The sequence below is a fragment of the Gavialis gangeticus genome, unplaced genomic scaffold (assembly GCF_001723915.1).
Source record: "Gavialis gangeticus isolate Ggan-Ray unplaced genomic scaffold, GavGan_comp1, whole genome shotgun sequence".
NCBI classification, from domain to species: Eukaryota; Metazoa; Chordata; order Crocodylia; family Gavialidae; genus Gavialis; species Gavialis gangeticus.
Genome location: NW_017729014.1, coordinates 14,900,249 through 14,924,827, shown reverse-complemented (window position 1 = coordinate 14,924,827; position 24,579 = coordinate 14,900,249). Strand labels below are relative to the sequence as shown.

Sequence of the window (24,579 nt, the reverse complement as noted above, 5' to 3'; positions counted from 1 at the left end):
ATAGGTCACAGATATTCACAGGGACTCATGAGTTCACTACTCAGGCTCCAGTCAGAACAGATCAGAAACTGGCCTATCTGCAGGGCATTTTCTCCCAGTGGACCTGGGGGCAGTTTGGAGAGGTACAGGGGCCCCCTGACAATGCACCAGTGATGTAAAGGACTCCAGTGGAAGGCATGGGATCTGCGGAGCAAAGGGGCCAGGGAAGCTCTGGTAATGTGCGTTTGCTCTTGGGAATCACCCTGATAGCTAAATTAAAGTCTTATTTCCAGCATGAGGTCTCTTGACCTCCTCACTGGCTGCTCACAGGGCCAAGGCTACTTACCTTTGTAGACCTCAAAGAAGGCTTCTCTCTCATCCTTTATGTCCAGCCGATAGGATTCTGGAAAAAAATCTTCCATCTTCAGGATCCTGTGGGAGAAATGGGTGCAAGTCACAAACCTGCATGAGCCCCCCATCTCCATCTGGAGTCTTCTTAGGGAAGAGATAGGAAGGAGACATTGATGCACCTGTGCAGAACTTTGGATTATGGCATTTTCTTTTTCTTTTTCCCTTTTGCAGTTGCATTCCCAAATGTTCTTGCTCCTAAGAACTGTCTTCCTTCTCTGCTAAAGGAAAACTTGAGTCTAAATTCCAGACTCTAAACCCCTCCAAATTTTAGTGAAATGTAGCCTATCATGTGCAATCAGGTGCTCTGCCATGGACCTGGAGCCCCAGGAGGACTATCCCAGAGGGGCTGATCTAGGCTGGCCATCATGGCAATGCCTGAATCACCTGTGGATGCAAACTGGAAGAACAAAGCCAAACATGATCAAATGGGGCTACTCTAATGACACAAATATTTGTGCGTGTGATGAAGCACAGACTATGGAGCACCTGTTCGTTTGTTGACTCCTTGAAAGAGCCACTGCTGGTGCAAAATTCTGGAAAAAAACATCTAGTTTGTGACAAGGACATGAGACGAAGAAGAAAAAAAAGCGAAGTTCAAATCTGGGTCTGAACTCAGAACCCCTCTAGAAGCATAATATCCCGGGTTTCCTCTGGCTTTGGGGCAATGGTGAATATATGTTTTCTATAATTTATCAGTGGCAGGTGAGGTATGAGCAAAACTAGCACTTGGGATAGATTCAACTTGTGGAAAAAGCCATCTCTGGGGTTCAGGGTAGAGCATGTGCTACTGCAGGACCAACTATTTTCTTAAGCTCTAGAGTATTTCTGTTGGCCTCGATGATGGGCTCTATATGCTAGGTTTGCTTACACTGAGAGTGTTTCAGGTAGCCATGGCAGAGGGGGTTTTTGATAGTTCACATAGCCCAGGAGCAGAGGTAGTAATGTGCTGTTGTCTGATATCTACCCAGTGCTCCACAGCTTCCAGACTTCCCATCTCATCTCTCACCTGCAGCACGTGAGGGGGTTACTGCAACGGGTACCTTGGGGATCGTGTGTTTCTAGAGCCCCGGGGACATACAAAAGAAGGGTTGGGTTTTTTTCCCCCCTAACTCCCTCTTTTGAGGCTTAGGAACAAAAATAATTTAAGAAATGAAGAAAGAAGTACCTTTTTGTGTCTCCCTTTTCAAACCCAAAGAGATTGAGCTCACAGAGCAGGGGGGAAAGTGGTTTCTAGCACATCTGCAAGCAAAGAGCAAAATGCATGCTCCTTTTTTTTTCAGGAGAAGGAACAACTGAGCCCACACAACTGCAGACGAAGCTAAGGCCCATAAAAACATGTGTCTCTGAACATCTAGGGCAGGTTAGATCAGATGAGGTGAAGCAGAAGATCTGAACCAAGCAATCGAATCGCTGCTGAGTGCAAGAAGCTGACTACTTTGTTCTGTTCAAAGTCACCATGGGCCTGGTCCAGAACTTGCTGCAGTTGGTAGAAAGACCCTCCTTGCCGCCTTTGAACTTGGGATCAGAGTGTTGAGTTTAAAAGCAGAGTAAAAGGAAGCAACAGGGAAGAAAGATCAGAGGTTAAAGAACCTGAGAAAAGAGAAGACAAGTGAAGAGAAACCACACTAAACACTAGATCTGATTGTGCTGGGTTACTTGGTAGGATATACTGCATGATTACCACGCTGTCTAGTGAAACCGAAGCTAAATGCAGTGGCTTGGGTAGCTTTTCAGCCAGTCCTTGCTTTATCCATCCTCAGGGGAGTTGTACGCCCTGGGCTGAATCACTCGCTTAATGATTTTGAAACGTGATAAGATCAAAGCAGAGAAGTTTGATTAGAGCGTAATCCAGATGCCTGAGGAGGAGAGAGAGAACCCCGAATCATGGCAGATAGGAGGAAGGAGTTGTTTTAGCCAGCAAATAATGGATGAATGAAGAATTCCTGTGGTAGATCTCCCAAGCCCAGCTCTAATGTTTGGGTGACCCCCAACCAGAGCGGTAGCTGTTTGTCCAGCCAGGTCATGCTTGGGGTACCCCTTCCAATTAGTATAGGTTTCTAATATGGCCACATCTGATAGGATGGAGAGGCCTTACTTGGTGTTCAGGGTCTTGCTGATTTTGCTCATCACCCGTTCATACTCCCGCAGGCTGCACAGAAGGCCAATTTTGGTAGTAAGGACTTTATTGTTGGGGATCTGGTAGAGAAGCTGTTCACCTGTATTAAAAACAACAAACCCTCTCTTTAATGGATTGCACAGCACAGTCTGGGTCTGCTAAAAAAAACCTAGGGAGGGGGCCCTGGGCCATTGAGTTGAGCCCTCTGTGTTTATTCCCAGGCTATCATTAACGAAATCACCACTTTGGACTCCCAGCACAACAAAGGACTTGTCAAGGAGCTGAAAGGAGGGAGTAGGAAACCATCAGCTGAATATGAGCACCTACTCCCCCTCCTTCAAAAGCTCCTACTGCCTTGCCTTCTGAATGAACAGGGCAAACACGTTAGGAAGTCCCAGCTTAGCTCTTCTCTGCCTCAGTTTCCCTGTTGCTAAAACCGTTGTGTAAACACTACGTAGCAAAACCAAAAATGTTGCCCTGAAATAGCTATATATGAAATAGCTTACAGACTGTCTTTAGACTATGCCACATCCATCCCAAAACGGCTGGTCTTGGAGTATTTGTGGCCATATATACACATTGCCAGCAGCTACACATCACTTGATTGTTTCAACGATCCATGTATTGGGTCATGCATGTAAGAAACGGGCAGGGGGTACCACGAAGTCTAGATGTACGGCGTGACTCAGTCATTTGGTGTCATGTACTATTAAGCTGGGTTGCAATTTTATGGCTAGGAGCAGAATTTGCCCAGACGCTGCCTCCGTCTCTCTCCATGTACACAACCTGCTTCATCTTGCTCTCTGAGCCAATACAGTGGCATCTTCTCATCTTGCCAGTTTAAACCAGCTTACCCTCGTCTGAGTTCACCTCTGTGTGTCTTGCCCCCCTCTGTCCTCCTGCAAAGATGCCCAGGCGCTGTTGCCCAGCCGGAGAACGGTTCTTCTCTTTATGGCCTCTCTGAGTCACCACTTCCCTTACAGCCCACTCTGACCTCTTTACCTTCTTTGAAGTTGTAATAGGTCTCCCGACACTTGGTCTCGCACCACTTCAGTTTGTAATCCTCCCTCTTGTTGTCATAGATACGCTGCCAGCCCTTGCTCCTGCAGTAGATGCTCACCCTACAAGGAAAACAAAATAGCAAAGCAGCTTCTGCTGTTAATGAAGACTTAATTAGCTCAGAGGCCTTAAATTCCCCGAGAGTCTCTTGGAGGGCTGACTCAACAACACCTAGGAGCCCCGAGGTGAAGAGAGAAGGAGGGAAACAATTTCTTTCCCTCCTCTCTAGCTAATTAGAGTGTATGCTGGTGGGACTGTCACTTCACACTTAGCAAGTGGGGTGGTACCACGGTTCCTGGGAAGTAACAGCCTCTTTAATGAAGGCTGATCTATCAGCCAGGGTTATTGTAGCTGGGATGGAAGTGGTCCTCATGGGATCCTGTATTCCTTTGCACAGTGCCAGGCTTGGCCAGAAACCTATCAAAGACCTCAAAAAGAGGGGATGAAGTTGGCACGGGACGGACAGACACGTGGCTGTAAATAACAGGTTTCCCTTGCTTTATGAGGGTTGTGTATGTGCGAATTCGCTTTTATGCAATGACCCTTGTTATACCAAAAATTCGTTCTATGCGAGGTAAATTCACTTATGCGATCGGTAGGGTGGAAGCTGACAATCAGCTGCTTTGTGCAGTGCATTGATGCCATAGGTGGAGAAAGAAAAAAATATTTGGTGGGTGGTGGTGCACGGGTTCATCAGCACAGCACCCCGCGGGAGCTGTGAGCCATGAAACCGCCTGGCAGCAGTGCCCGCAGCCACTGCTCAAGGTGGTGGGTGCCCGCGCTTCTGGAGCTGCAGCTGCCCCGTGAGCAGCGCGATGCCACATCAGTACAGTCGAGGAGGTCAGTACAGTGGAAATCTTGGAACGTATCCCTATTTGTTACATTGTAAAGTGGGTTCCCTCTATGTGAATTCGAGTTATGCGCCATTTTCCAGGAACGCACCTACAGCATAAAGCGAGGGAAACCTGTAGAGTGAGCTGGTGTCTGGGTAGTTAGGGGGAAAATCAGTAAATATGAAGCCTGGTACATCCCCCCCACTGGAGTTTGCATCTGGCCTATGTAAGGTTCTTAGGTTCATGTGTCAAAGCAGATCTTGGTAGGTGAAAAAGGTTTCAGAAGACAGGTTACAGGAATGATGTGATGGCTGGGGGAAAAAATGCCTTCAAGGCAAAGATTTAAAGAGTTCAGTCGGTTATGGTCTGTGTGTTTGTAGATCATCTAAAATAACAAGGCCTGGTTCCCTAGGCACCATCAATAAATAGGGATGCTGAAGTTTATTAAAGACAATGTTGAGCAATGGTTTGGCTACAGTTTGCCAATACCCACCTAGAGAACAGACCACTGATAACAACAGATGGCTCTTGAAGTTAGCAGGAAAAAACAGATAATAAATGGGGGGGAACTATACTTTTCAGAGGCTTTCACAAAAGCCGAATGATACCATCCATGTTGTGCAGGAGCTCATGTTATACAGTGCTGATGGGTTAAAACTGGGGTTGCTGCAGGGCACCAACTCTGCTTGGCTCTGAGTGATTTCTGAACAACACAACAGGATTTGGAGGCTGGAAGTTAAAGCCAGGCAGAGCCAGAAAAGAATAAATGACTATTTCCTTAGCAGCGAAAGCAATATTACAGGATGTCCAGGAAGAACTTCATCACTGGAAATGCCTAAATTCAGACTAAATACCTTTAAGTGACAGCTGAAACAGAAGCTTGAGGCAGAGATGAGGGAGGGAGGCTCTACAGCTTGTCCTAAACAGGAGGTCAGGGGATTGTAGCTGAAGTACCACAGGAGAAGAACTACTTACAACCCTGCTCCGTTAGCACCACCAATGTAAAAGAATGGCCCCGGTCCCTGAGGCTCCGGCTTCCTCTCTTCTGGCTCATCTGCTTCAGTGGCTGTCTTCTCATTTCCTTTATTCCCTTTACACTTGGCTTCTTCCACCAGCCTCCCTTCAGATGTATTGGAAGCAACTGCAAGAATTGGAATTGGGGAGATTTCAGCCAGCCTGAAGACAACTTCTCTAATGAAGTCATGCCACCTCCACCGCGGGGAAGCTAGAAATGGCGAAGACTTTGTGCTACACAGATTCAGTGGCATCACATTGCACAGTTTCCAGATAGAGGAGGGATTGGAGATTCTTCTGAGGGCAGACACTTGGGTGTAATAACACCACTGGGATAGGATGGACGTGTACCAGAAAAATCTGCAAAGACATCTTTGCTGGTCTGTTCTAAGTATGGTGCTCAGCCAGGGCCCAGCGTGAAACGGAGACGGGACTTGGTTGCAGTTAAAGCACAGGGCTGAAATTCAGGAGAACGGCATCGCTACAGACTCCTTGGGCGATTTTACTTCACCTCTGTGCCCCAGGTCCTTATCTGCACACGGGGATAAGAACAGAGCTGGAAGGTACCTCAAGGAGGTCACCAATCTCCTGCTGAAGGCAGGATCCTCCCTGCCCAAACCAGCCCAGGCAAAGGTTTGCCAAACCCGAGCTTTAGATCTTCCAGTGATGACTATCTTGCAGCCCCTCCAGGGAATGTGTTTCAGTGCCGAACCACCTACATCTAATATCCAACCCAAATTTCTCTGGTTGCAATTATTATATCCCTTGGGGGTGGGCGGGATAGAGGGAGGCTGCATGGATACATTTGTTATTGCTGGAGGATCATAGATATTAGCAAGACCGGGCTGTAAAATGCCTAGCAGTAAGTCACCCCTATCAGAAATGCAAAACTACGAAGTCTGTAGGCGTTTTTGGCTTGGGTAGGGAGGACAGACTAAGCCACTCCTTTGCCAGTGGCTCCACTCAGACTAATCGCATTTGGAAGCAGATGTTTGTGTGTCTGTTTTAGAGCCTCTCAAATTTTGCCAAGCATGCAGGATATGACAGTCCTGGGGTCTCTCTTCTAGAGGCAGGCAGCCGGGAAATGGAACGGTACAGATTTAATTGTCAGGACGACAGTGGTAGTGGGTACGTGGGTGGGAATGAGAAATGTTCAGCTTGCTTCAGCTTGGTAACTAATCAGGTCAGACCTTGTCATGCTTCTGTTACTTTTTCTGAGATCCTAAGGCTCAGAATCTGATGAATTTGCAGAGGATGATAATGATTTTCAGAACAAAGCTAATGAGATCTGCCTCGTTTTCAAGGGCTGCAGTTTGATTTCTGGAGGAAAGGACAGGGCCAACATACAGTTTCAGCAAACAGGAGACAGATAGCTAGCTTTTTTGCCTCTACTAGGTATGACAAACTTGTAGTTGAGAGGGTTGAACCAGGCCTCAAAAAATATGGGGTTGGTCCCTGCCTCTCCTACAGCCTTCCTCTGCAATCTGGGCAAGGTTTCATAGTTTCATAGTTTGTAGGGTCGGAAGGGACCTGAGCAGATCATCGAGTCCGACCCCCTGCCATGGCAGGAAAGAGTACTGGGGTCAAACGACCCCAGCAAGATGATCATCCAGCCTTCTCTTAAAGACCCCCAGGGTAGGAGCCAGCACCACTTCTCTTGGAAGTTGGTTCCAGATCCTAGCCGCCCTGACCGTGAAGTAGCGCCTCCTGATATCTAGCCTAAATCTACCTTCTGCCGGCTTGTGACCGTTATTCCTGATTCTTGGAGCCTTGCCTCCCATCTGCAAAAGGAGGCTGATAATGATTTCTTCCCCCCATCTTTCATTGATGTAGACTGTATACTCATTGGGACAGGAGCCACCTCCTATGCCTATGCCTACTATTATGCTGCTCTCTGGTGCTGGTGGTTGTGGTTGGTGTTCAGCTAATTAAATTTTATACACTCGTCATTGTTAACACAAGGCTTTCCTAGCACTGTTCATCTGTAGATCTCAAAGTGTCCGATAGAAACTGTCAGTATCCTAATGGCATGAAGCCTTGATCTCAGTTGGAGGTTTTAAATTACTACCCTAATATCAGCTAAGATTTTCTAGGTGCTGTTACCATGCAGGTCAACCCTGTCCTCATGAGAACCATTCTTATTATGGGTGAACCACTCTATAGCACGCACAGGAGACAATGCTCTTTCAGCCATATTATGCACCACTATTGACCAGTTACTTTACCATAGAGACCACATGCAGAACCTCAACACCATTGCAGTCTCCAAAGCCAATTGCTTGCTTCTCCAGAAACCCTGCTGCTAGGTGAGATGCCAAATGCAAATGTGTATGATGATTCTCCCGACTGGCCCGGATGCTGTCAATAGGGATGCTGAGATTGAGTTCAGTGGGAGCATAAGGATGGAGGGGTAATAGTCTAAGCATCTGTCCTCCAAAGGGTTCTACATGTTCTCCAATAAATCTAAAGACTGATGGCGAGATGTTATGTCAGTGTAAATCCATGTAACTCCATTGACTTTAATGGAGCTGTCCTGATTTATGCAGGCTGAGGGCCTGAGCCTAAGAGACTATGAGATTAAAACAGTAATTGCAACTGCAATAAAACCATAAATAAGGCCAGTGAGCTAGTCTGGAGGTGGTAAGGCATAAAATGAATGAATAGTCTAAATTATCTGAGAAGAGGACTGGAATGAATTTGTGACCCTTCACAAACATAGGCATAAAAACCTCAATCTTGCCCTGCATTATGAGACAGCTTGGAAAAAAAAGGACTGAGACTAGTTTTCAAATACAGATGTCTGCATTTGGATGCTCACAGAAGAACTTGGGGAAGGCAATGTCTATTTTTTGTGTCCAAGTGTTTGTCTCACTATGGGATCTGGATGGGTTAATTAGATGCCATGTTTTCAGACTAGACCTACCTAATCCATGCTAATACTACATTTAAGTATTCACATACACGTTTAATTTTTTTAATTTTTTTTTTTTACATCTCGCTTGCAATCATGTACCATAAGCTCTGAAGTGTACAGTTATCTGCAAAAGGGTATGCAGAAATGCATCTCTTGGGTTGAGGCAGACAAAGTTCTTTGGGCAAATGTGACATCTTTTACTAAACCAAGTAAATAGTTGGGAAAAATGTTCTGTGCAAGCTTTCGGGCACAAACACCCTTCTTCAGGTATAGGGAGAGTCTGCTGGTGTTTGTGTGCTCTCCTGGGTTGACTATTTCCTCCAGTTGAGAATACTAAGGACTCTCAGTGATGACCCATATCAAGTGCACCCAGAAGCTGTGAGGATGGCACAATGAAGGGGGTAATTATTCTCAAATTATCTAAGGAAAGGACAGAAGAATGAAAAGGGGAAGGCTGTTTACTGCCTCTGCTTATTTTAATACCCATGATTATTGGTGGTTCCTTTTCAAATATGCACCTGAACTTGTCCTTTCTGATTTCTAAGCATGTGGAAGCTGCAAATAAAAGAAACACAATAACTGCTATTCACCACTAATGACCACAATCTGGGGGTGAACCACCTAGAGCCATCTCTGAGCACTCTTGGTAACCTCCATGAGAATAGCCTTCCTAGTTCAGCTCATGAACCCGGGCTGAATTTCTGCAATGTCCAAGATTGCTCAAACCCTGGGCTTTAGCTTGACCCTTCTCAAGTTCTTTGATACAAGGAAGTAGCACTAAATTGAAATTGAAACTGAAACCAGCATGGGTTAGTCACAGGTAGATCCTGCCTGACAAACCTTATAGCCTTTTATGACCAGGTCACACACTGCCTTGACATGGCAGCTGAGGCTGATGTCATCTACCTGGATTTTAAGAAGGTCTTTGACACAGTTTTGCATCCTATTCTCTTAAGGAAGCTAGCAGGCTGTGGAGTGGACACCTATACAGTCAGGTGGGCGGCCAAGGGACCGCACCCAGAGAGTGAAGGTGGACAGGTTGTTTTCGGCCTGGAAGGAGGTGAGCAGTGGGGTCCCGCAGGGTTCAGTCTTTGGACTGGTGCTATTTAATATATTCGTCTGCGATTTGGACATGGGTGTGGAGAGCACCCTCTCCAAGTTCGCAGATGATACCAAGTTATGGGGCAAAGTTAACACACCGGAGGCTAAGGAGCAGATACAGGCCAACCTGGACAGGTTGATCAATGGGCAGAATGAAATAGGATGCAATTCAACAAAATCAAATGTAAGGTACTCCCCCTAGGGAGGATGAATCCCCAGCACACCTATACGTTGGGGGAAGACCTCCTCAGCAGCTCAGCGGCTGAGAGGGATCTTGGAGTCATAGTTGACTCCAAGATGAACATGAGCCGGCAGTGTAACAAGGCCATCAGCAAGGCCAATCGCACCTTGTCGTGCATTAACAGATGCATAACCAACAGATTGAGGGAAGTGATGCTCCCCCTCTATGCGGCATTGGTCAGGCCACAGTTGGAGTAGTGTGTCCAGTTTTGGGCGCCGCACTTCAAGAGGGACACAGAGAATCTGGAGAGGGTCCAGAGGAGGGCCATTCATATGATTAGTGGTCTCCGTGCAAGACCCTACGAGGGGAGGTTGAAGGATCTGGATCTCTTCAGCCATCACAAGAGACGTTTGAGGGGAGATCTTGTAGCCACCTATAAGTTTATGAAGGGAGGACAACAGGGAATTGGAGATGTGCTATTTATCGGAGTGCCCATAGGAGTAACTAGGAATAATGGGTGCAAACTAGTGGAGAGTAGATTCAAGTTAGACATTAGGAAGACATTTTTTACATTAAGGGTGGCAGAATCTGGAACGGGCTGCCAAGAGAAGTGGTGCTGTCACCTAACTTGGAGGTCTTCAAGAGGAGGCTTGATAGTCACCTGGCTGGGGTCATCTGACCTGGGTCCTCTTTCCCGCCAGGGGCAGGGGGTCGGACACGATGATGCTTTGTGGTCCCTTCCGACTCTACAGTCTATGACTCTATGAATGCAGGACACAGCTCAGAAGTGTATTTGTGCTGTGGAGGGGAGGAGATGGTTGTATGCCTCACGGATAGTTCATTTTGGGGGAATTCAGGGCTCTTCTACATGCTCAGGGAAAGTTTCATGCCCAGGGCAGGTCTCCATGAATTGCTCCTTATTAATTATGGGTATTTTGTAGCTATTGTTTGAATGGGCAGGGAGAGGTGGGGTTCTTGTGTTTGCTGGAGAAGCATGGAGGCAAGGAGCCTGCCAAGAAGAAAATCTTTACACATAGGATTTTGAATTTCACATCCTCCTGCCATCAGACCTGGCTCACGTGTGCAATAGGTTTTGACTTTTTTTTTTCCTCAATGGGTTCTCCTCTGTGTCCCTGAGCTACTCAAGATCATTACTGTGTGTGGAGTTCCATAGTATTAAAGGAACTGATCACCTGTCAGCCAAGTGGCACAGGAGATGAATCCTTATTGCATAGCATCTTTTAAGTCTTGGACCCACTCTAAGATTTGTTCACTGAAGGGACAATTCACTGGGTGCCTTATTTGTAGCTAAGGGCTTATTATTAGGCTGCTTTCTGCAGACCCATAAACTAAGGATTCTCAGTTGTAGGAGATGGATGAAGCTGGCTGTCTTGTCCAGAAGAGAAAGTGAATGAGCTGCATGCATCTTTTCCACGCTCTCAAAGGAACCCTTAGATTTTTTTGCTAAATAAAGGTTGGAGCTGGGAGGGTTAAAGTTAGGAAGTTTAAGGATGCTAAAACAGACTCCGAGGATGTACTTCTTCAAATACCTGCTGCACTAACTAGTCTGCGTTAGTTAGTTGCTATTATGAACTAACTCAGCTTCTCCTCTGCTGAGTATGCGCACCCTGTACATGCCAAGTGCCTCGGCCCCATCCTGAATGATGGTTGCCGATGCATCACTGGCTGTCTGAAGCCTACCAGCCCAAATGGTGTGTGCCTGCTGGCTGGCATCGCTTGGCCTGACCTCAGAAGAGCAGTGGCCAGCAGGATAGAATGATTGAGACAAGCGGAAGATGTGAGGCACCCGCTGTAAGACCATCCCGCAGCACATCAATGTCTGAAGTCATGCGGGAACTTCCTCGCCAGCACCCAACCTCTCCATGCCACACCTGAAGAGACACAATTACAGATGTGGAATGAGAGGCTGGAGAAAATACCAGACAGGGAAAAAATGGATGTTCCAGCAGCTGAATCCTTACCGCCAGGGGCTGACAAACCTTGGCACAGGTGGCAATGTCTCCACTACCTATGTACCTGTACCAGAGTCAGACGTTTCAAGGAACTAATGACGAAGTGGGGCTATGCCACTGGTTCAACCGCCTGCGACTGGCACAGAGTCTCAGACTATGCATCACCTGCTGCAATCCCTGCTGCTCAAAGGCACATTTACAATGCAAGATCTTGCACGCAAAGTACAATAAAAGAGCACACGTGTGTGCAACAAAGGCTCCTGACAGATGTGGAAAAAACCCACAAAACAGCACTTCACCGGAAAAGGTGAAGAGATTCAATCAGCTGTTAGATAAAAGCACCAAGAAGCCCCGCTGAAGCGCTCAATCTATACAGAGGTTGGGTGGGCTGGGTCCAATTAATGCAATGCCTCTTTTCAGCATGCATTGGGCTCAGGTCTCACTGAGCCTAAAGTAAAGTGCCATTTATTTTTTATTCATGCCTGTAAGCAGACAAAGTGGTCAAATGCAGTGTGGAGACACGAGAAGAAGATTATGAAATGCAGGGGGGAGAAAGAGGTGCTCTGTATTGGATTTTTTTTTAGCTATAGAGTGGTCCTCTGGTTAAGTTTTTTTTTCATCCTGCATTTTTTTTTTAATGCAGCTAATGTCACCTGGATGGCAATTGGAAAAGTACCTTATTGGTGGCATTATCAAGTGTTTAGATGTCTGAGAATTATTGATTTGGGGGTGGGGGAGTCAGTTCTTAGTCTATTAGATGCTGAAGTGTGATTCTGTTTTTCACCCTGCTCCAGTCCTGGCAAAGCTTTTAACTTCCTCACTGTTTTGTCGTTGTTTGTTTGTTTTTTTGTGACTTGGGCACCTATTTTTGTAACACACCCTCATTTTAGCCTGAAAACTAAGATGCAATCACTAAAATCTGTTTTTATATAGATATGAATATAGGTATCATATATCTATATATTTAATATATGCAGATCATAAAATATATATAGATAATATATCTATATTAGATAGGTAGATAGATAGGTAGGTAGATCCTATTAGGTGCTTAATAGATGGAGGAGGATCTGGTCAACATAAATTTTAACTTTTCTGGCACAAGAAAAGGATGTGATACACTGAGGCTGCTTCCAGAACCAGGCTATGCTTCCACCCCCGCTGTCACAACCCTGCTGGATCTATAGTAGAGATCCCATCCCAGTTAAGATAGAGTTGTCATTTGAAATTTTGAATTCCCTAAACAGTTCATCAGGCAACCTGTGCAATAATCAAAGTAAGAACCTCTAACACTGTGATTCTCAATCTGGGTACCTGCGTGATATTAGCACTGTTAGGTGTACAAACACCTACACATGATTCACAAGATAAACTCAAGAGATTTCAAATAAGAATCCACAGTTTAAAAAAAAAACCTTTCAGCCCTATTGTGGTCTTTCTGAGATCTTTGCAACAGAAGAATTGCCCTAGTATTTTTCTGCAGTCGGGAAACAAGTGAAAACAGAGGTGGAGTTTTCTGAGGGGAGCTTCGAGTTCGAAAAGGTCAAGAACCAGCGGTCTGGCAGAACGTACGCTGAGCAGGAAAGACCTTTCAAACAAGTCTTTAACGCTTTCCCTCCTAACTTCATTGTCTTTTTCTGCTTAGTTCTGAGGAGCTTCCTGGTCAAAGAGCACGCACTTTCTTTAACAAGCAATGTCTAACAAGGAGAGAAGAAAAAGATTTCCTTTTATGCCTCAAGCAGTAATTTATTTCATGATTAGAGCTTCTTGTCCTCCAGATTTGTGCTGGGGGAGCTTCACTGACTTGAGTAGAATTATTTGACTGTGATGCTAGAAAAAAACCATGCTCACTGGCGACTCGAGTGTTTCACCTGCATAGTACTTTTAACATTAAACCCTACCACAAAGCTTATTCATTCCTTCTTACCTGAGAAGTATGTGGGCCTTTTGATTGTTAAGGAGGGTGGAAAGCAGAGCAGCTTTTCCTTGGAGACATTTTTTGTTAAGGGACCAGATGGTGCATCTGCATCTCCCCCTGAAGCCATAGCATCTAAAAGTTGGTTCACTCATCATAAGGTTAAGTGTGATATCATCTATGACTCTCACATAATATTACTGGGTGCCTGCGATATGAAAAAGATGGGAAAAAGCTGGTGGGTTAAAAGGTTCCTCTTATTAGATCTCTATTAGAATTGACTAAGATGTTCTAGTCAATTCTAACAGAGAGCTGATGGAATAATATATTCTGGTGTGGACGCCTTTATTCCTGTATCGGGACAAGGACACCTGTGCAGGCATGTGTGTGTACCACTTTAGCTATATTGCTGTAGATAAAGTGATGCAACTGTTGCATACAGGCAAATCTGAACAGAACCAAACATTTTTAATACCAAATGCAATGTGCTCACTTTCAACAAAAAGTAATCAACCAACTTGAATACAAAGGAACAGCTCCTTAAGTGAATAATTTCTGATTTAAGCAATCCTTACCTTTGTCTAAATGCACTCTCCAAAACAGACTACGCTGCTATTCTGTATGCTTAGAAATTCATTGGCTCAGGTGTATTCAGACCGGAGCTCTTTCATCTCTTGAGAAGCTGATTTGAATCTTGGCTGGGCCAGTGAAGTCCAAAAGCCTTTACCAGCAGTGATATATTTTAAATGAAATGGGTTGGGAGTTTCAGGCCAGAATCAGAAGATGGTGCCCAGGTGTCCACATCACAAAAAAATAATCATTGCCTTGTCGTTCTTGTTATTCTTGGCAGAAAAGACCAAGGACTGAATAGGCCTTGGTGACTGCACTTTCCATGAACAACCAGGTTATACCAAGCTGGAGATGTGCATACATTGTGAAATTTGATGTTGGTCTAAACCCAAAGCACCTTGTCTGCCTATGTTGGTCTGAATGCAGCCAAAGGTCAGGGTTCCTGCAATGAGAAGATGCTGAAGAGTTTGGTATTTTTTATGAAATTTGACTCTGGATCCAGCTCGGACCTCTTTCAAAATTCAACCATGATCTTTGGCTATCCTGAGCCTGTACTGCATTGGGTTTCCATTCCCAATGAGCCTTTTCCTGCAGTTGGCTATCCCTCTCAATTTCTTTTCCCAGAGCTGCAGAAACCTGAGGCCCCAGTTCTTTAAGATCTAGGTGACTATTCTTCCCTACCCTTTAAACCCCCACAAATAGACTAAAAAGGCCTGATTTTGAGAGAGGGCTGAGAGTTTGAAGTTCTGTCAGCTTCTATCAGAGCCAAAAAAACTTTAATGAAAAATGAAAAAAAAATTGAATGATCTATATTCTCTTTGCATCACTTATTTGAAACCTCCCTGTAACATGCAGAGTTATATAATCTTGATATGAATAATTCCCTCGGCTATCTTCCACATCAGCCAGGCATGGCCTAGAAATCTAGAATTGAGCATGGGGCGGGGACACCGACACCTCTTTTCCAAAGGAGTTTTACAGAGATTGCCATCAAGATAAATTGTACTCAGGTTAAACATCTATGTGTTTACGAGGTAGATGATAATGAATATGACTCCAACTACACTTGCACAATAAGATCATGTTATAAGGGAACTTATGATATCTGAGACATCAGGATATTAATCTCTTTGGGGGGAAAAACTGGCTCCACTGAAACCAGTGGGAATTTTGCCATTGACTTCAATAGGTCCAGGATTTCACCCGTTGACCACAATCCACATTTTTGCCTCTTTGTTTTAAGGTGTTGGTTTACAGAAGGCTCTCTAATGAATATGCTGTCTCCATGGGCAAGTAGGTTTTCCTAGGCAGAGTTGAGAAAAAATCAGTTCCTCTTTTCTTGCAAAAATGACGCTCCCCACTCTTTCCTCATTTTTGGGGTTTTTTTGTTTTGGTAGCTTCTTGGGGGCTATTTCTGGACTCTTCCTTTCTGCCAATTTTTTTCCTTTTTGGGTTTCACAACCTCCCCCCCTCCTCCCCAGTGCCTAGTCAAGAGGTTAACAGAAGACTTCTAGTTACTGTAATTATTATCTCCTGCCATGGCCTTGCATCATTTCTCTAAAGATTTTCAATCATTTAGCAGGCATCTGTTAAGTAAATCTCAGTACTTCCAACTCTCTTTCTGAGATTGGGAAATAATAATTCCCATTTTAGAGATGTGAAGACGGAGAGAGGTTTTTCACCAGATCACATAAGCACAGACAGGGACATAAAGCCCCTGCTGTATCCATCACAAGGTGACAGAGTACAGTGGTACCAATTTAGATCTTTCTGACCCAATCTTTACAATTTCCACGTAAGCTGGCATCTCTGAAGAAGACAATGGCAGTTCAGTCGGTCATACCACCCTGTTTAAATAAGCCATGACCTCACCTCCAAACCATCCAGGGTATTTGTGCGAGAAGGAAAGGGAAAGGAAGAACACAGAGTGCTATGGCATTTTTTAGCAACGTTGCAAAGCTTCCTAGGTTTTTCATGTGACATAGGACTGAGATTGTGAAAACAGGACTGACCAGCAAAATGTCTGGGATTGGGAAATGGCTTAATGCAAAAAGATGACCATTTCCACAGAGAAGGCTTTGTCTTATTTATTTAACTCCATTCTCCAGATAAAGACCTGTCTGCAAAATATTTTGAGCAAGGGGCCCAATCCAGAAGTTTTTTGTTTGCCTTTCATGCCAAATGGAATTGGTTGTGCCCCAATGGCCCACATAACGTCATTTGATTGCAAGATTCCTGATGGTATTTATAAGTGCAGGACCAAAATCAGTGCCTTGCCAGTCTCCCAAACCGTGGCTAACAGATAAAGCAGCATTTTATTGCAGGGATGCACAAAAAAGACAACTTGTCCTCAACAACACATTAGAAAGCATTTTTCTTCAATAAAAGGAAGATCTCTTTTATTGGAAGAGGAAGACCATTTTGCTGAATAGAAGATCTATTACTCAGCGTCCTATAATCAGCATATCAGTACAGGGTCAATCTAGTGCTCTGACTGAATAATGGCTATTGCTTCTGTTTACAGTAAAGCACGGGGTGTGTGACCGCCTTGTGTTTTTTCCCACCAAGCTTGATGATTCATGAGACTAAGGGTCATGCCCTTTTGAACAGCACTTAGTGCTTCATTCAGTGAGACTGCTCCAACTCCCTTGAGAGGCAGTGAATTAATTGGAGTGAGATGAAACCCTCTTTTATCAGCATTTCCTGAAGCGATCTTTAATAGGGAGGGGCAAGCTCAATGTGGCCAACGTTCAACCTCCCTTGCTCACAGTGGCTTGGAAAGCTCAGCTGGAGCTAAGACACGGTCGGGTTCCTGTTCCACCGCAACCAAAGCAGCAGGCGGGGAAGGAGGAGAATGAAAATATCTCGCCAAAGTGAGCTGAAAACCACAGCAACAGGAAAGCCTCGTATCAAGGGCCAAATCCTGGACTGGTTAATCTAAGAAACTTCTACTGAAACCAGTGCAGTTGCATCAGTTGGCCTCAAATTAAAACTGGCCTGGAGAACACGAGGGCAAAGGAGCAGAAAGGCTTATCTAATAGGAACATAGCAACGGCCAGTGTTATTCTCAAGGCCGCCAAAGCTAAACTCCAACAGGCAGGCTATATAATAAGACAAGGCTTTCTGTCACACATGTGGTCTGTTCTCCTGTGATGCCTACCGCTACCATTGTATACGGTGCATTACAATTCACTTATAATTGTATGAGATGAATTCTGATCCTGTCCAAGGCAATGGAAACTGCCACGGGCTTCTACAGGGTCAAGATGTCACCCATTGGCTTCTAATATTCATCTTTTGTCAGCATGCACATTAGGCCTGTGCAAGTAGGCAGCTATTCGATCCAGCTCAGATCTGAGCCCTTTGGATGCCAGGGATCCAATCCAGAGCTCCGGATCGGGTTCCCTCTTTGATCTGGCTGAAGTGGCTCCGAAGATTCAGAGCTGCCTCGGAGTTCTGGCCATAGGGTATAACGGGGAATCAATGAAATATCTATAACTCAGAGGTTATCTTGACCTCTGATTATGTGTGTGACTCTCCTCTGGACTCTCTCAAGCTTCTCCACATCCTTTTTGAATTGTGGAGCCCAAAACTGGACGCAGTACTCCAGCTGCGGCCTCACCAAAGCCGAGTACAAGGGGAGAATGACGTCCTGGGATTTGCTTGAGAAGCATCTATGGATGCAAGCCAGCGTTTTGCTCACTTTACTAGCTGCAGCATCGCATTGAAGGCTCATGTTCATCTTGCGGTCAATCATGACCCCCAAGTCCCTTTCGTCCATAGTGCTAACGAGTGTAGTACAGCTGAGCCTATAAGCATGCTGCGGTTTTTCCTCCCAGGGTGGAGAACCTTGCATTTTTCAGTGTTGAACACCATCAGGTTCTCGTCTGCCCACTTCCTGAGCCTGTCAAGGTCTGCCTGGATCACACTTCTGTCCTCAGGTGTGGATGCTTTACCCCAGAGCCACTTCGGAAGCCTAACGAATCTAGTGCTTCGAGCCGGACATGCTGCTTCGGACGCCAAATCATCCGAAGCTTCTCCAGATGCAAAGCACAGTCCGAAGCCTCACACAGCCCTAATGCACATGCTTTATAACAGTAGTGCCCAACCTCTGTGGGCTGAATTAGTGATGTGGGATTGATATGAAGGCTGGATCCAGCGCAGAGGCTTGATCCATGGGCCCAGTCCAGCATGGGTTTGGTGCGTGGGTGCAATCTGGTGCATGGCCTGAGCCCTGTGTGCCAGATTGAGCCTCAGGCTCCATGCCTGACCCCCGACATGCTGGATAGGGCACACCCTGGTCCTGGTCCTGGCCCTGTGTGTTAGATTGGGTCCGTTACCGCTGTCCTGTGTGCTGGCCTGATCCAGTCCATGGGGCTAAGTCATCTGGCTGCAGGGCTTGGAATTTAATGGGGGCAGGGAGCAGTGGCAGCATTAATCACCACTATTCCCCCACCACCAAATTTCTGGACTCCTGGGGAGCCCTGTGGGCCAGACGACATGCCTCCATGAGCCAGAGGTTGAGCACCACTGTTTTCTATGATACTTGTCACGGACTCTATCTCCTAGCACAAGTGAAATCCACAGCAAACTGTCTGATTTGTCCTTGCTGTTTATTATCATTTTGTTTCACTTGACTACGTGCGTCATTCCTTGGGGTCAAAGAAATGGGTTGTAAAATATCTGGTGCAGGAACCATCTTTTAACTGTTTTCTGTCTATAGTTTGTTGCATAAATGAGGCCCGTGCCTTGTCCAGGACAGCAAGGCATTTTTAATACTGAATGTGTTCCCTGCATGCCTACCTAAATCTCTTGACTTTTTTTCTTGTTACTTTTATTTGGGTTTTCAAAAAATACAGAATTCACACAGATACAAAACATACATAATTATAAATCACAGCATGGTACAGCACAAAGAGAATAAGTAACACCAGTGCCTGATCACTCTCAAACGCAAGCATTTAAATTTACACACCAAGATGTGAACTTTTTTCCTCTTCAAGAACAGACAGTTAAGTGAATTAAACGTAGCTTATCATTCACTCTATGAAGCCCATAGGAAATCATCTCCATCAACCAGTCTCTGATGACCAAGATATCTAGTGGTGTAACCAATATGCATGTGCAAGTCTGTTGGGGGTGGGAGGGAGGTGGAATAGGAACATGTTTTCATCACTTAGCTAAGACCGGAATAAAATGGGAACACAGAATGAAAGTCAGGTTATCTCCTTGCTGGTAAGCGTGCCTTAATGGCTCATCCATATCACCTGCAGGAACATTACTGCACATGTTTCTTGAGTAATGCAGAGGATGATTTCTTTGCACCAGCATATGTCAATGGGAGCAAACGAATACAGGAAGGATAAGTGCGGAGAGTGAGCTGTCTGCTCAGCAGCAAGACAAAAACATCTCCTCCACTTATATGAGGTACTTGTCTGGTAGTGTCACGGCTTCAATGTTTTTCAGTGCATTTCTCCTCAAAATAGCCTCCATTTGTAGATGCGTGGTGGCACAATGAAATGAAGGGACTTGCTTACTTGTCACTATGAAAGTCTGAGCCTGAACTGGGGCCTGAAGATAGGTCTTGGAAGCCCTAGGCTAACATCCTAACCACTAGGATCTCCAGCTGAACCGCAGATCCATCTATTTAATCTCTTATCTCTCTTGCTTTCTTTATCTCCTGTATTACGCCTTTCACTAGGACTTCAGAGTTTATGTGGGCAAATTTATCAGAACAGCACAGATGCAAGGAGCTGTGCTTGTAAATGCGGTTCAGGAACACTGGAGGGAAAGTGTTATCAGCAGCAACGACGTGGGCAGCTTTATCAGTCATGCCATGACCAGTGGGTGCAGAGACGGTCGTGCCATGACACAGAGGAGGTTCAGCCTGCAGCGTGAACGCCAGTCCCTTCCCTCTGGGTTTGCGTTTGCAGTACTGTGACTATTGCTCTTTGAACTGGGGGTGTAAATATTTATATGTCTATTTTTATCATTTAATTATTCACTCGTGCCTCTCTGTGGAACCGTTTGCTCTTTTATCCTCCCCTTCCTTGCCAGGGTTGCTAAGAAATTAACCAATTTTAAACAATCCCATTTATCCTGAGACACGAACTCATGAAATACAGTGCAATGATTGAAGTATAGATAAAGATACTCTTCCATTAGTCTGAACACGTACCTGTCTCTGTTTAATACTGGGAGATTCCATAATTACACAGAGAAAGAAGATCAAAGAATCCCATCCCCTGGGTCTCTGCATAAAGATTAAAGATGAACTTTCATGCTCGTTGAATCTTTTGACATGCAACATTTAGGCTTAAGTCCCTTTACTTTCCCCTTATTTGTATTTTGCCTCTCTGGATGGCTAATTATTAAAGGGGATAATGAAAGAGATCCCTTCCTCAAATTTATCCAAGATATTCACTAAAAGCCCTATGCACAGACGGATGGATACACAAAGGGCCAAATTTAGCTCTTCTCTCGACCTGTGCAGCTGCCACAGAAACCTGAGGGGTCTTCTGAAATGTGCCTTACACATCTTCAAAGGCACAGCCCCCCTAAAAAGGATACTGATACATGCAGGGATCTATATTATTTAGCACAGAAACTTAAGCAAATGTGGGTTATAAATGCACAGACAAATGCTTGCACAGGCTCTGTGTGCAGTTTAGACGTTCGAATTCACGTGTCGAATGTATACTGTGGGATGAGTGATAGTAATACCCATACTTATCCACATGGGCAAGGAGGGCACAGAGAGGTTAAATACATGCTTGATGTCAGATAATGGGACTGAATCCAGGTTTCCTACTCCCCTGCTCTAGGGTTTGATATGAAGCCCATTGATGTCAACAGAAATGCTTACCTGACTTCAGTAAGTTTGGTTAAGGCCCTTAATGTGTCACGCTTCATCCTTGTCTCCTCTAATTACCTTGCATGTGCTCACTGTGGAGGCTAAGATTAGCTCTAAAATGTATTCTGTATTCTGCTACATTTATTATCACAAGAATCCAATAGCCCCAGGAACTGATGACCAGGGATCCTGGTTTTCTGATTTAAAAAAATCTCCAATTTTCAGATTTAAAAAAGTAACCCCAAATCCACATTTTCCCCTGATTAAAATGAAACACCACTAATTTATAGATATATATATGTATAGTGGTGTTTCATTTTAATCAGGGAAAAATGTGGATTTGGGGTTGCTTTTTTTAATCCAAAAATTGGGGATTTTTTCAAATCAGAGAAAACCAGAATCCCTGCTGATGACACAAGGCCTGTTTTTTAAACTTGCACCTGAAGGGTGGTCTAACAAAGGGCTATCCAAGTGCTTGTGCTGTTCAATCCAGAGTTTGACTCTATCTGTGATCCTTGTTCACTCAGTATAAATGGCCTAACCGTCTTTCTAAGAGAAAAAAATACCCCTAAAGATTTTCTCTTTTGATTTGAAGTGTTTCCCGTTGAAATGAACCTAACATACTTTTTACTGCCAGTGAAGCTACGCGCCTTTAACAGTGAAAATATCAGAAAATAAAGCTGATCGTTGTTTGTGTCGCCAACAGATTTGTGGCATTTTCAGGCAAATGACCTATTAATGGGGAGAGTATGTTTCCTTCAGACAAATGTCTTGCTAATGGGGAAGTTATATTTCTCTCCATGTTTCCAATTTCCTACTTTAAAGCTTAATTTTAAATAATTTTAGTTTCACTAAGTGTTTACGAAACATTGATGGGAAATGTAAGATGCAGGAGGTAATAACTGTATGTAATGCTGCTGCCAGCCTGCTGTACGCTAGGGGCTGGATCTTCAGTTGTGGTAAATGGTGCAATTCTATCGGCATTCACACCGAGGACTCAATACTAACATTTAAGGCTTCAAGATTCACCTGTGTCAGCTGTTGAAGATCCAGCCAGCTGCTGATCTTCTCTGTATGTCATGGCCTTGGTTTTCTTTTTCCTTTTGGTAGGTGCTAAGTTCATTTTGGAACCGGAAGGGGAATTTTTGCCAGATTTGTGAGTGGTTAGGGAAGGCTGGAGACCTATGTTTTTCGCTTTGCTATCAAGCACTCCGCTGGCTTTGAACTCAACGACTTCTGTTGTCCTTGTTTTTTTAAGTTCATCAGGACCTTTACTTTGATCTAGATTTCTATCTGGAGGGATACAGCTCTCACTTTCCAAGTCCAAGTTACTAAGGCTGGTCTCCAGTGATGTGCTGGCTAGTAGCTGTCCTTGGCTTTTGCCACCTGCCTCTGTATCAATCCCCTTCTCTACTTCATCCTCCCTGGGGATAGCAGATGTAGGTCTTGCAATGCCATGTAAATCCATCTGAGCACTCTCGCTTGGTCTCTGGCTGCTCGGCCCATCTGGAACTACATTTTGTGATCTGAAAACTCTCCCTTCGTTTTTCGGTTCAGTCTTGCTTGCCATTTCTGGGACATCTACATCTTCGTCAGCAGGTTGCTGTCGTTCAGCCTCAGGACAAAAGACAGACTTCTTTCCGGGAAGCGCTCTAGCCAAGGCCCATTTATGTTCTGTGCAATGGCTGTGAAGACAACAAATGAGATGTTTCATTATGGCACTGACATCATAATCAGGAGTATTCTCCAAGCTATGGATAGGCAGAATAATCTTAGTGAGTCTCCATGCTTTGTTGAGCAGGGACAGACTCAAGCCTGGAAGCGGAGATTTTCATGAAAATGTGCTTGCTTCAGAAAGGCCAGGAACAGATGAAACATTGATTGGAACAAGAGGGAAAATACAGCTTTTCCAAGCAAGGGTAATAAATAGCATGGGATCAGTAAATGGTATACAGTTCCTCCAGGAAACATGTAAATGGCATGGCTAAATACACTATGTAATCTCAAGTGTAAAAGCAGGACTGATGGGAAATGTGTCATTGTGTTAAGTGCTCTTGTATAGCTGGTCATAATACAGTCGGCTGAAAGACAATGCCAGTAAGCCTTCAAAAGGACTTAGTTAAAATTGTTTCTTCATAAGGAGACTTGTAATTTATGAATGTGAATGTTTTACTGTCACTGACTCATCATATGCCTTTTGCCATGTCACAATGTCACATTGTGCCTCAGCTTCACCACCCGTATTAGGGTGATGATAATTGCAACTAAATGGGAACGGCAATTTCTAGTTTGCAGGAAATTCCATTTTTTCCGAGTGTGTTTATATACCAGATTGGGTCATTTCCACATAATAACATTTAAAACAAAATGGTTTCAGGTCAGTGGAAATATTTTGGGTCAGTAAAATGATTTATTTATTTTTGTTCAGATTTTGACTTCTTTTTTTTAAAAAAAGATTCAATTTTTCAAAAACATTTAATGAAAAGCATTTTTTCAATGCAAAATCAGACCATTTCCATTCTGCTTATGTTCCCTCTACATAGTTTAAAAGAAAAAAACAAAAACAGTGAGACTTCAGAGCCCCCCAGTGGAAGCTGGTAGTGAGCGAGCTGGCATTAATCATAATGACTGGCACTCAAAGGATATTGCTGAGGGGATGTTGACAGTGACAGTAGGTAAAGCACTAAGATGCCTTAAGAAGCAGCATTTACTATGAAAGGAATGTGGAAAAGTATTTCAGGGAAACCTGGAGCTACAAGGGATTCAATTCTGTGAGTCCTTGAGTGGTATATAGTAGGGCGCAACAGGCAAGAACTGCGCTAGGAGGGAGAAGAGAAAATAAGTGGTGTTAGGCACGAGGCATGCTTTTTAGATGTTGCAACAGTAAATCTCAAGTCCCCTGGGCATGAACACATTCTCTTGCTCACATGTGCACAAGGCGCAGGCCCATTAGGGCACATTAGTGAAGATACACCCATGAACAGATCCTCGCTGTGCTAATGAGACCATTAGCTACACACTCCTGCCTTTGTCCCCAATCCTGCACCCTATGGCAAACATCAGAACAGAAATACTAGCCAAGAGAAGCTTGCCCACCACATCTGGCATCCTGGGGTGGCACTAGGACAGGCTTTGGGGGGGCTATAACCACCCCAAAATTCACCTTAGCCCCCCTGTAGTTACCCCTCCCAGCATCCTGCCTCCCGTCGGGGTTGCCGTCACTCGCCCCGCACAGCCGAGCCTGCCCCACTCCCACCCACAGCCGGCAGAGGTGCAGTGCTCCTGGCTCAGCTGAATAAATACGTTTGGCTAGAAGATGTATAATGCAGCACCCCAATTTTCTGCCTAGCCTACCTCAGCCCCCCCACCAGGAAGAGGCTGGTGCCACCCCTACTGGCATATCTGCTCTTCTTCCTGTCCCCAGCCTTCTGCAATACTTTCATTTTTGGTTAACTGCAGACCTTAGAGCAGCAGTTTTCAATTTTTTTTGAGCTGAGACCTGCTTTGAGTTACAATTTTGTTCCTGGCCCCCTGCAAAGGAGCAGTGCAGCCAGGCACAGGGGCTCCCCTCATTCTAGCAGCTGCCGTGGCTCGGCTTGGCTCGGTGGGGTGGGTTCCACCTGTTGTGGCTCCGGCGCCTCCTGCCTTGGCCCTGCCATG

The 24,579-nt window shown here is 44.9% G+C and overlaps 1 protein-coding gene across 2 annotated transcripts in view; it reads right to left on the bottom strand.

Annotated features, from left to right (window-relative positions):
- The window catches only part of TTLL10 (tubulin tyrosine ligase like 10), a 109,003-nt gene that overhangs the window by 24,288 nt on the left and 60,136 nt on the right, over positions 1 to 24,579 (bottom strand). For both annotated transcript variants that reach the window (XM_019511812.1, XM_019511813.1), the window contains exons 5-9: positions 21,949 to 22,604; positions 5,374 to 5,539; positions 3,509 to 3,627; positions 2,486 to 2,606; positions 326 to 411 (exon numbers count right to left, since the gene is read on the bottom strand). In XM_019511812.1, coding sequence (XP_019367357.1) covers positions 326 to 411; positions 2,486 to 2,606; positions 3,509 to 3,627; positions 5,374 to 5,539; positions 21,949 to 22,604 — 1,148 coding nt within the window. The remainder of the gene's footprint in view (positions 1 to 325; positions 412 to 2,485; positions 2,607 to 3,508; positions 3,628 to 5,373; positions 5,540 to 21,948; positions 22,605 to 24,579) is intronic.